Raw genomic sequence first — 12929 nt, forward strand, 5'->3', positions numbered from 1 at the left:
GTGTGTTCCTTTCTCAATTTTCTCAATCTTCCCAATCTTCGATTCCACAACTACCTATCGACGGTTAAAAGGAAATAGGGTATAAGCGACAAAAAATGAAATGTTCAGGAGAGCCGTTTAAACTCGTCGGTCGTCGAAAGAATACTAGGAATATTTTTTTTTTTTTGCTAGGGTATAAAAGCCAAAAATGTCATCGTAGAGCCATGAGAGTAAGCGCATTCGAAAGAGCGGAAAAATTTACGTAGGATAGCATAATAAACTTATTTTTGACCAAAATGTCGCTTATACCCTATTTCTTTTTAACCGTCGCTATAAATTCTAAACCCCCAAAAGGCCGCAACGTACTTGTAACGCCTCTGGTTTTTATTAGTAATATTTTTTTTGGTCAGTAAGAGTCTGACACTCCATCTCGCCTCGCCCATGGTGGGAGAAGTCATTGGATGATTTTCACCCCTAATAAAGCATATTGCATTATCCTATATAAACTATTGGGCTACTTTTGGGTTTTTCAAAAATTTCTTTGTCTTTACGCAGTCTTTGCTTACTATTAGGCGGGCCGTGGGATTTGTTCCTCTCTATTTAAAAACAAACAATATTTTCTAAGTTTCAAATACTTACCTACTAAACTAAATACATCCTTATTTCTTACACAACTGAGTTTAAAATCCCCTATACCAAGATTGCTGAACTAAATCAATTCCTATTCTTAATATAAATCAAACACTACCTCTCTATTTAAAAACAAAACCTTTTTATAAGTAAATTCAACTTTATTTCTTATAACACTGAGTTCAAAATCATCTACACTAAGATTAGCTGAACTAAATCAATCCTTATTCTTTACACATTGAAGTTTAAATTCGTTTGCTTGCAAGGCTTCAGTTCAAATTATCATTTCTTCAACCCCAATAGGCTAGATTTATTATAAATATATGAAGTAGAGGACTATATATAGACAGACATTATATTATATATTTTTTATCAACTCGTATATATTAGAAACATAATGAGCTGTAACTACTACCTATGTATAACTGCAGTTTATATACCTATATTATATATTATGTAGATGTATTTGAATTAGAAAAAATACAGCCTGTAAACTGTCCTTCTTCTGGGTAAAGACATCTTATTTTATTTATTAACTTCGTACAACCTCAATAATGTTTTTTTCACCTTTTAACCTTTCTTGGACTTCTACGAATAATTAAAGACCAATATTAGCCAATTTGTTCTAACTGTTCTTCGAATAATCGCCATAGTAAACTCATAGAAGAATGGCTATTTCGAACTTTTATTAGTTCCTTACTTTAGCTTAATATGATAAAGCAAACATTGGATATTTTTTTCTAAATTTAACTCGTTTTATACTATCACCTGTTTGCGGCGTTTGGGAGCGTTGCGTTTACACCCTGTATTATACTAAAATGTTGACTCTTTGAGCCTGCTGAAAGCATTAGACTTGTCCCTTAATGCATAGGACATAATATTATAACCTACCAATTAACTTTAAATTTTGTTAACTTATTAGTTATAACTAGCAAAACTCCTTACAAAGCAAAAACAAATGTTATCTTGTGTTTAACAAGTTAAATTTCTAATTTAAATACATCTACATATATAAAATAAACTATCATACTATCAAGCCACAGTAATTCGAAATATTCTACTAACTATCCCAAGTATTCTAAAATAGAAAAAAGAAATTTTGATAATACTTAAGTCTTTGACTGCCAATAGAAAACTGTTGAAGGCAAATCCTCCGCTAACGTCGGTCACCGGTGACCACCACGGCGTTCAATGTGTTAAATAAATAGAGAAAGCATTAAAATTTAAGGAAAAATATATAAAATATACATATATATATTTGTAAATTATAATTATACATTGTATAGTTGTCGAATTCACGAAAACCGTCGTTTAGATACATAATATATAAAAATACATTATAAGTTTGTAGATATATGATGTCTCGATTATATTATACATATAAACGTAAAATATATATATTATGACATTATTAATTAAAATAAATATGCAATGTGACTGAATTGATGTTATATTCAATCTGACATATTGTATGTTTAAACGTATTGTTCCTCTACATTAGATTTATGATATATATATATAAAAAATGGGTATTTGTAGGTAGCAATATTTTAATATACAAAATATAAATATGTGCAGCCAGGGAATGCAACAATCTGCCGGCTTCTATTTTTCCTGAGAAATACAACCCGGGTCTTTTCAAAGTCAGAGTAAATAGGTACTTTCTAAGTCTGTGTGCTCCATCTTCGGCTACATCTTCGCTTCACCGTCCTGGCAGTAAGCGGGTTGGTGGCCAAACGCAGACTTATCAACGTTAAAAAAATATATATAAAAACTAACTAAATTTTTCATTATTTGAACGATTTTTCAAAAAAAAAACACAAAAAGTTAACGGTGTCATTATCCTCAACCAAAAGTTAACAATTCTGTCGATTGAAACACAAAATTTGGTTTCAATAAATTAAGTTGTGACACTGCTCTCAACCAATCCAATAAAAATAATAATGATAATAAGCTACCACGATACTTAATAATGAGAGAATAATGATTTGTTAAATAAAAGTTAAAGCTTTTTTGAAGAAACACCCGCATACGTTGGTTTCGTCATGAATAAATGTTATTTGCTTTTTTAACTTGAAGTTGTATAAAAATATTGCTACCTACAAAAACTCATTGGAATAATATATAAAAATGTTTATTTTTTCATATAATATATATAGTATGTTATTATAAATTAATATAGTTTTATTTAATTCGTATTTTTTGTTAAGTAATGTTAAAATTTCTTTGTTTTAACTCAATTTTGTTTATATTATTTAAAAATATCATTATATCAGGTATAAGACGTCCACTGCTGAACATAGGCGTACCCCTATGACTTCCAGATTAAAAAATAAATAAAAAACAAAACTGCAAAGAATTTTACACCTTATTAACAAAGGCTTAAAGTCGAAAATCTATATTTAAAGACTCTTTGTGGTTTAAAAAAGCGTTGACGTTTTACTAATTTGATTATATTATGTTCCTTTCTTAAATTACAGCTAAAAAATCAAACTTATATTCTTCAAACAATTTTGAGTTCTTTTCCCTAAGACATAAAGTTGATTATACAAGGGCGCATATATACCAATCAATTTTGTAGTTATCTTATGCCTTATATACATTGTAATAAGACATAAAATCGTTTAGCAAAACTGTATAATGATTTTGGTATCGTCTTCGATTATTTTTAAATTGATTTTATATACTCATTATATTTTTTGTTTGTTTTTTTTTAATGTATAACAATATTATACAGTGACGAATTTTATATATATGACTAGCTTTTCCCCGCGGCTTCGTCCGTGAAAGCGTTTAAGAAACACACTTAAGAAAATCAGTGTGATACTAAATACATATATTATGTATAAAAAAATCGTCACTCTCTATAGAAAATAATACTTTTAGTAAGAAATGGTGAATTTTTGGGTGTCACTCTCAAACTCAAATCATTTATTCCAATTAAACCATAAATAGGTACTTTTGAAACGTTAACAAATAAAGAAATAAATAATAGTCTGTCAGTCTGTCCGTCAGTGAAGCTAGGTGCTCGTTCCAAAGTGTAGCTTCGAATGGAGAAGAACGAGCAAGAAACTCCATCGTTACTCTTTTAAAAAATACATGTTTACAATTTCTTTGATACATTTTTCCAATCAATAATTGTATAATAGATTTGTAAAAACTATGTTGTAAGGTGACACCTATCTTAGCTTAAGAGTTTCCTAAGTGAGGTTTATTATACGGGTTTTAGAATGTCTTACAACATCTATTTAAGAGGGACCCTAAAATTGACCATTTCTTACTCAACTACTACTTAGACCCACCCTAATGAAATTGTATTATATGATAAATTATTATTTTAAAACTATATAAAGCCTTACTATATAAACGAAATGCTTGTGGACCTTAAAAAAAAAATTGAGTACTATTTTTCAAATGGTAATTTGACTCACCCCTATTACATGGGACTTATAACATAGATGGTGAAAAGTGGATGTACATTGCAAATCTGCGCCTCTGCCTACCTCTTCGGGTAAAAAAGATGTTGTGATGATGGGTATAACCTGGGTGTCTTCAAAGCCCGAGTGAATAGGTTGCTTATGGGCAGACGTGCTCCATCGTAGGCCGCATCATCACTTACCATCAGGCGAGATAGCGGCCAAACGTCGACCCATTAAATGTAAAAAAAGAAATATTTTAAAGTGACTTAATGTCGTGGTGACCCGGAGGTTTAAGACGCCTCCTCATGCATAAGGGTGCGAATTCAAAACCTACCAACGGCAAGTACCAATGTGACTTTTTCCAAGTTAAATGTACTTTCTAAGATTATTTAGACACCACTGACAAACGGTGAAGAAAAACATCGTGAGAAAACCTGGGCTTATAATTTCTAATTATAAGTTTGAAATTGCTAACCCGCATTCAGCAAGCGTGGTGATTAATGCTCAAACCTTCTCTTTGTGAGAAGAGGCCTTTGGTCAGCAGTGGCCACTTATAGGCTGTTGTTAAATTGACATAGAAGTATTAATATTATGTTTTTTAAATAAACTTCTCGTATAGAGGTAGACAGAAGTGTATATATACAATGTTAAACCTACTTTTCACTATTTATGTTATGAGTCCTATGTAATATGGATCCTCAAGTTTTTCTTTTATATAATACGGTATTATATAAGGTGTTCTAAAAGTATCTGCCACGGCTTTAATGGGAGGTAGTGTTGTGTTTGAAGATTACAATAGTGAAGAAATTTCGTACCCCGGACCAGTTAATTCAATTTGAAAACATAAAGAACTTAAATAAACATTGACTTTACTCTGCATAAAGTTGTTTACAAATTCGCACGATGCGTCGCTTCGTCATTGAAATTTAAAGCAATCGTTTTCATTGAAGATGCGACAGAGACAGTGAAAGGAATAGCTCTTTCACAACAAACTCATACATAGATTGTTTTGTATGAATTAAATTACCAATAATTTATATTTACTATTGTAATATTCAAACACAACACTACCTCCCATTAAAGCCGTGGCAGATACTTTCAGAACAACTTATATATAGTAAAAATCAATTATTTTATATAATTTTATCCAAAGCTCTTAAGAATTGGATGTCGTGTACCAAATTGAAATGTTTTTTTTTTATTTATATTATAAGTAATTTAAGTTATAAGTGTAAATTATAAGTTTTAAGTTTATTTTGTTATTCGACTCATAGGCTACTGTTATTTATTAAGATTATAGTTTATATTAAATTAATGTTATACTTTAAATCTTTCCTTCAATTGTTAGTATTTTATTGACAAACTCATTATTTTTTATGTTGTTTAGTTGTTATTTTAATGAATTGAAGCTATAACGTAAACTGTATGAGATATTTGTTTTGATTATTGAAAATGGCCGTATTTTGATTATATGGGTAAGATTTTGAGGTTATTGGATATTTTTTTCAGTTTTTTAAACTGACATGGCCACTAACACTATCATTAGAACTTGAGACGGGATATTTACCATGTTTATTTATGTCTATGAGATATATATCTATAGATACATACAATTTGCCGACTCATTATTAATATATATAATCTATCATTTGTTTTTTTCTTTATAAATAAATTTCCTATGTATATTCAAAAATGAACTTAATGATTAACGTTTCATTTTCATAAAAACGTGTTTTCAAAGCAAATAACTCAAATAGATTACGTTTGAAAAAGCTGTTCTAGTTAAATTTGTTTTTCTTTAACGAAATTATTAATACGAAATTCATATTTGGTTATTTTTTTATGTATATAAGGTATTACTTTTGAAAGATTATTGCCCGAATACTCGAAAACGCTACTTAATTATAAGAAATTAAGAAAAAGAGAGATAAAAGATCTTTCTATTTCTGTCTTTTATCAATAATTGGTAGTAACAGAACTATTCTTAAAATTGATTGTCGTTTGAGTATTTGAACGTATGTTTGCAGAAAGAAATTGTTTGGAAAATACTCGGTAATCTATGTAGTACTACGGATAATATGTAGTATTACGGACTACCTAGCGGGTTTACCGGGGTTCCGGCTCGAAAAGCAGGAGTATGAACGGGGTGGTTTTTAGTCAGTACGAGTCTGACAATCACGCCTCGCCCAAGGCGGGAGAAGTCATTGTATGATTTACCCCCTTAAAAAAAGCATAGTCTGGAATTGTGCCCAGTATGCATGGCAATAGACTCACCCCCTATTACATGGGACTTATAACATTAATGGTGAAAATTGGATGATACATTATAAATGTGCATCTCTATCTACATCGGGGTTTAATACACCCAAGAGAAGATTAGCGGTTGTCTTAAAAAATGTTGACGAAAATTGTAGGTTTTCATTTAATTATAACGATTTTTTTCTGCTTTATATACTTAAAACTCATATAAAAGTCAGCCCTTATATACATAGACTAAATAACCACGAAAAAAACATTGAATTTATTAAAAATTATATTATATTATAAACGGTATATAATTATAACTATTTATAAGTAAATACTTTAATTGTTTAAGTAAATTTATAAGTTGTATTTATAAGTTGAAAAATTGTTATTTCTTGTATTTGGTTAACCGTATTGGTATTTTATTATTATTGCCGTTAGATCTGTCTTGTATAATATAAACGTTTAGTATCAAGAATTATATGAAATTTAATTTAAAATAATTTGGTTTTATTTTCCCTACTAACATCACATCATCATATTGCAAGTGTGGGAGAGCCATGCTTCGGCACGAATGGGTTGGCTCGACCGGAGTGATACCACGGCCTCACAGAAAACCGACGTGAAACAACGCTTGTTTTGTGTGAGTGAGGTTACCGGAGGCCCAATTATCCCCATTTCCCAAGCTTCCCAATCCCCGATTCCCCAACCCTAAAATTCCTAACCCCCTAAAGGCCGGCAATACACTTGTAACGTCTCTGGTGTTTCAAGAGTCCATGGGCGGCGGCGATTGCTTACCATCAGGTGATCCGTCTGCTCGTTTACCGGCTTATACTATTAAAACTACCATACAAAGGCCCTTCTAAAATGTTTAAATACATAGATAACTTCTCTGCTCGGAAGTTAAACTAGGTTCAGCACTCCAAACCTGTGTTGTAACGCCTCTGGTGTTTCAAGAGTCCATGGGCGGCGGCGATTGCTTACCATCAGGTAACCTGTCTGTTCTCAGCTCGTTTATCTGCTTATAGCATTAAAAAACAAACATCAACAGCCTATAAGTGGCCACTGCTGACCAAAGACCTCTTCTCACACGGAGAAGGTTTAAGCATTAATAACCACACTTGCTCAATGCGGGTTGGCAATTTTAAACTTAAAAATTATAAGACCAGGTTTCTTCAGGTGAGTAAACCGTGATGTTTTAGTATGTCTCACAATAATTATTATAAAAAAAAAATTAATAAGTCAGTTAAATTCGAAAATATTTATTTTTTTACACAACGAATCATTACCTACATAAATTAAATACGCTAACAATTATATTTTAAAATAAATAATAAAAATATAGCAACAGATATTTCTACTCTACGATAAAATAAAAGAGGACTATCGACATAATCCCCACGCTTGGTCATAATATACCTACTATCACAATATTATAAATGTGAAAGTTTGTTTGGATGTTTGTCCGTCAATCATGCTGAAACTACTGAACGGATTTTGATGTAATTTGATATTTGTACAGACAAGGTGAGTTGAATTGGGTGATAGGATGCTTTTTATCTCACAGGAACGCGGGCGAAATCGCTAGGCAAAGGTAAAGCTGACTCTACATTAGCACATTGAGCGTCGTGGTGGTCACCGGTGACCGACGTTAGCAGAGGATTTACCATCAACAGTTTTCTATTGGCAATTTGGCAGTCAAAGACTTAGGCGTGCGCGATCCTCGGGCGTGTGAGAAGAGTGGGACCGCGCGCGCGTCGATTGCGTCGTCACATTTTGCTGCCCTGAGTATAACCGACGCGCACGCGGCTGCCGTGCAGCATCTTACCCCTTTGATGGTTTGGTTCTTACCCCTTCGCCCGCTATCCCCGCCGCCCGCTACTAAGTGGGGGAGGACCAATTTACATTTTTACAGTCAGTACATTTTAAGTTTCAATCCCATATACACAACCTTTCTTTACGCTCCATATTTTAAATTCGGCAACGGACCAAAAGACCGTTTGGGCAGAGCGTAAAACACTACAACTTTCTGCATTAATTCGCTTATTTCATCGCCTACCAGCGTATCGTACACATTGACATTTTCATTTAAATAATTATCAATCACTTCTTTACGATAGAACTCTGACAGTACCGGTCTTAACTTGTCTGATAGCACAACGCCTTTACTCAACTCATTATTACATTCTTGCACCGTATTTGAAAAATCGTGAACATTTGTCATTGAGTTAACCTCAAAATCTGTTTTAATATCGTTTAGCTTCGACAAACAACCTTGATAATTAGGAAAACGGAATTCATATACCGTAACATTCCGAAAGGAACATTCCAAATTGCTGTATCGATTAACATAAACTTTTTCGAAATCTTTCTTTAACAATAAGTCATATAACTCGCAATGCGTATGATTGTTTAGAATACCCCAGTTTATGCCTTCACGAAACAATTGAATCAACATTAAATTTAATATCAGACTTGGCATGGCAAATGGTAATAGTTCACACTGGCGAGCAAAATGGCTGTATCTTGACCATCCAGTCAAAATAATCCCTTTGATTTTCACGCCATATCTTGGCGGCCTATACATTAGGACTTGCTTCAGCCAATGGATGTGATTTAAGTATCGTTTCATCATATCTGGTGTCTTCGCAATAATGCCATCAGCGCCTTTAAAAGCTGATGCTACCCACATGTTGTCAAAAATTTCATGAGTCTTGTATAAACGGGCAGTGTACACATTTTCATTATATTCCCAGTCCACGGGCTGCAAGTCACTCAATTTGTCTTTTACACTCTGTAGCTCATATTTCAGGTTGATATGTTTCTGTGAATATATCTCGGACCAGAACAGGACTTTTGTTCGCGGTCGTATATCCTGGACTATATCTTTCACGTTTATCAGATGACGGTAGTATATTTCACTGAAAAAATAGAAATATATAGATTATAATTATCGTTAGTTATAAGTGTGTTTTTTAATATGTATATGGCTTGCTTATGTAAACTAATGGGGAACTAAGGGGGAGGCCTTTGTTCAGCAGTGGACGTCTCTCGGCTGATGATGATGATGATGAAAACTAATAGGGATGATGACGTGGTATGAAAATTAGAAATCTATTAGTCCGTTCTCCGTTTCGCCACCAATGATTTTCCTTATTTTCCTGCTTTTCTCTTAGTTTTTTCCCAAATTTTCTTTGCTATAAACCTCACGGAGCCCGAGACCTTTTCAACGAATGCAAAACCGTGGAAATCGGTTTGTAATTTCTAAAGTAATAGTGTCAGGAAGGAAAACCCAAAGTCAAAATCATTTATTTCAAATAGACCAGGAAGGCACTTTTGAACGTCAAAGCAAATATAATAATATTAATAACGTCTGTCTGTTGGTCAGTCCTCTAGTGAAGCTATACCCGACGTATTTTTATATTATAGAAGATAAATAGGTACTTACTGGGATTTCAAATTTCTTACTGTGCATTTAGAACAAACATTTATTGTGTAGACCTCATCACATCCGATGTGTATGTGTTTTAGCGGTTGAATGGCGTTGTGGAAGGTAATGACCTGAGAACAGATAGGAACAGGTTTAAGTGTGGGAGAGCCATGCTTCGGTACGAATGGGCCGGCTCGACCGGAGTGATACCACGGCCGAGCAGAAAACCGACGTGAAACAACGCTTGCGTTGTGTTATTTGCGGTTACCGGAGGCCCAATTATCCCCCTTCCCAATCTTCCCAATCCCCGATTCCTAAACAACCCTTAAATTCCTAACCTCCAAATGGTCTGCAACGCACTTGTAAGTTGTAACGCTTCTGGTGTTTCGGGTGCTCATGGACGGCAGCGAATGCCTACCATTAGGTGATCCATCTGTTCGTTTTTTTTTATATAAAATATTAGTTTGATATCAGATGGTAAGCGACTAATTTTAATTTTAACGTCTGTCTCGAGATTATTTTAAAAATCCCTCTGCTCATTAAACACCACCTTCAGCTACAAAATCCATCACAGTTTTTTTTTCACGAGTAGGTATAAAATTCACTAGCCTATGATATTTCTCGTTAGAAGCGAAATTGCAACTAGTTAAACGTTTTTAGGTACACCTTATTTGTATAACAGCCCTTATTAACTCATCAGTGATTGAAATGTGTGCAAAACAATTCTTAGATCTGGGATAGTGGGGATATTGGCTACGTATTTAGATAGTTAGTTCTTGGAAATTTGGAAGTGACTTTTGTCTAGCTAGCATGTTCAGGATGAATCACTTTGCAACGAGGCAATCTAAACACCTTTCTATATTAAAAACTATAGGGCTACAAACCTGGCTTAACATATTACGTATTAAATTCAAGCTGCTAGGCTGACTGGGGCATAACTCAGCGGGGCCGTAGGGTAGCTCTCTGTTCCGGTAGAATTCCTTTAATTTCAGCACAAACTCCATGTGGCCAAACGTTTGCACCAAAGGTATTATTTCGATGTCCAATTTCTTAGCTTCCAGTAGAAATTCGGTGAGCTACGAACAAGAATTTATTTTAATTATTATGTTATCTTCTTACTCACGTAACTGTTTGACGAGGAACTCGACTAGTTTCAAGCCATGCTAGAAGCTTCGTGTGTCGCGGAATGCTGTTCATTAATATGAGTCTCTAGCACAGCTTGAAACTAGTCGAGTTCCTCGTCAAACAGTTACGTGAGTAATCCGATAACATAATAATTAATATGTCTCACGAAAGTTATAATAAAATTAAGATTATTTTTTTAATACGTTGCCCCAAACTAGGATTTTCTTCTGTCGTGGGTACTTTTACAAACATACAAGTTCACATACACATGAAACCCAGACCAGAAACAACAATTTTTGGATCATACAAAAATACGACCCTTTTTTGAGGGGGAAAATTATCCAACGAGGCGAGCAAGGTGTGTCAGACTCTTACTGACTAAACACCGTTCCTACTTTTCGAGCAGCACAGTTTATCCGAGATCATGGCGCTTGCAACAGTGCCGAAATATCGGAAACTCATAGACATATTAAGTGTGGGAGAGCTATGCTTCGGCACGAATGGGACGGCTCGACCGGAGTGATACCACGGCCTCACAGAAAACCGACGTGAAACAACGCTTGCCTTGTGTTTCGTTGTGTGAATGAGGTTACCGGAGGCCCAATTTCATTCCCCGTTCCCAATCTTCCCCATTACCGATTTCCGAGCAACAACCATTAAATTCCTAACTCCCAAAAGGCCTGCAACGCACTTATAACGCCTATGGTGTTTCAGGTGTCCAAGGGTGGCGGCGATTGCTTACCAACTGGGGTCTTACGGCGCATTCCAAACTACCGATCGGTAAATTTGCTTACGAGCCGTAGAATTTTGACATAAGCTCCATACAAAATGTGTCAAAATTCTTCGGCTTGCCAATCTTCCCCGATCCGTAGTTTATCCCGAACAACAACCCTTACAATTGTGTCAGAATGGTCGATCATTGAGCAGTGCGAGAGGGACGGAGCTATACAACCTACATAGCTTCGTATCTCTTGCACTGCTCAATGATCGCCCATGGGCGGCGGCGATTGCTAATACCAGGCTCAGGTAATACGTCTGCACAATTACCGGCGTGTTTATTTAAAAAAAGACATAAATAAACATGGTAAATATCCCGTAAAATCACGTACCTCATGTTTAGTATAAGCTATTTCTGAGCTTAAATTAGCAAGCATTCCTTCATAAGGAAACATATCTTCATATTCAATCAAAATAGAGTTCACGCCATACTTCTTAAAGGTAGACAGCAGAGTTATCATGTAACTTATTAACGGCGGAGATCCTTTCAAATCAAAATGCACGGCAACATAGTCTATATCAACTTTTACAACATCACCGCTTTTGTATAACAAATTGCAATTAATTATTTTGTAAACAACACATGCTGTGACAAAAACTATCGCGATCTTCTTCACAAGAGAAATTTTTCGAATTTTCAACATATTTATTAAAATTATTGTGATATTGTAACACGTAGTTTTAATTATTTGTTTGTCACAACCCAAACCGTAGTTCTTCGTCCAATGTTGTAACGTAAACTGGATAGGTTTACGTTTGTAAGGCTTCACAGTTTGCCGACCGTCTTATCTATACTTAGGGATTATAAATACTAGTACAGTCTTGTAGCTCGGCCGTTTAAAATGTTGTAAGCAAAATTGACAATTACTGAAGCTTTCCAATCTTCGTGTGAGAGTATTAAACTGGTTTATGTCTTCATAAAGGTGTGTTATTTCACCGATTAAGTCAATAATAGTAGCTAGGTATATATTAGGTAAACAAAGTATAATATATAAATAAAATTCAAGAGTCAATTATAAGTATAAATTCTTTCTAAACGTCAAAATATTTTTGTCTGTCGAGTTGTCCATAAAGTTGTTTGCTTTTATGATGAAATAGTAAAAAACTCCTTGGTTATTTTTATCGAAGTATTATGAGTTTGCTTTATGTTTAAAGTAATCGAAATAATAGCGCGTTCGGCGATCTGGTGCCTTAGTAGGTATGAGTTTGCTTTATGTTGAACGAAATCGAAACGAGAGCGCATTTGGCGTTGTGAATTGCCGGCTCCAATAAATTTAATTTAACATTATTCAATATTTTGTTGAATCCTAAAAGTACTAAAGTGT

The 12929-nt window shown here is 34.1% G+C and overlaps 1 protein-coding gene across 1 annotated transcript; it reads right to left on the reverse strand.

Annotated features, from left to right (window-relative positions):
- Positions 1-8159: 8159 nt before the first annotated feature.
- Positions 8160-12675, reverse strand: LOC118278668 (hexosaminidase D-like). Its single transcript, XM_035597982.2, has 4 exons — positions 11937-12675; positions 10587-10778; positions 9721-9833; positions 8160-9193 (listed from the first exon to the last, which is right to left on the reverse strand). The coding sequence occupies exons 1-4, from the start codon at positions 12246-12248 to the stop codon at positions 8230-8232; spliced, it is 1581 nt and encodes a 526-aa protein (XP_035453875.2). The 5' UTR covers positions 12249-12675; the 3' UTR covers positions 8160-8229.
- Between the last annotated feature and the right edge of the window lie 254 nt (positions 12676-12929).

This window comes from Spodoptera frugiperda, chromosome 24, assembly GCF_023101765.2.
Source record: "Spodoptera frugiperda isolate SF20-4 chromosome 24, AGI-APGP_CSIRO_Sfru_2.0, whole genome shotgun sequence".
Classification (NCBI taxonomy): Eukaryota; Metazoa; Arthropoda; class Insecta; order Lepidoptera; family Noctuidae; genus Spodoptera; species Spodoptera frugiperda.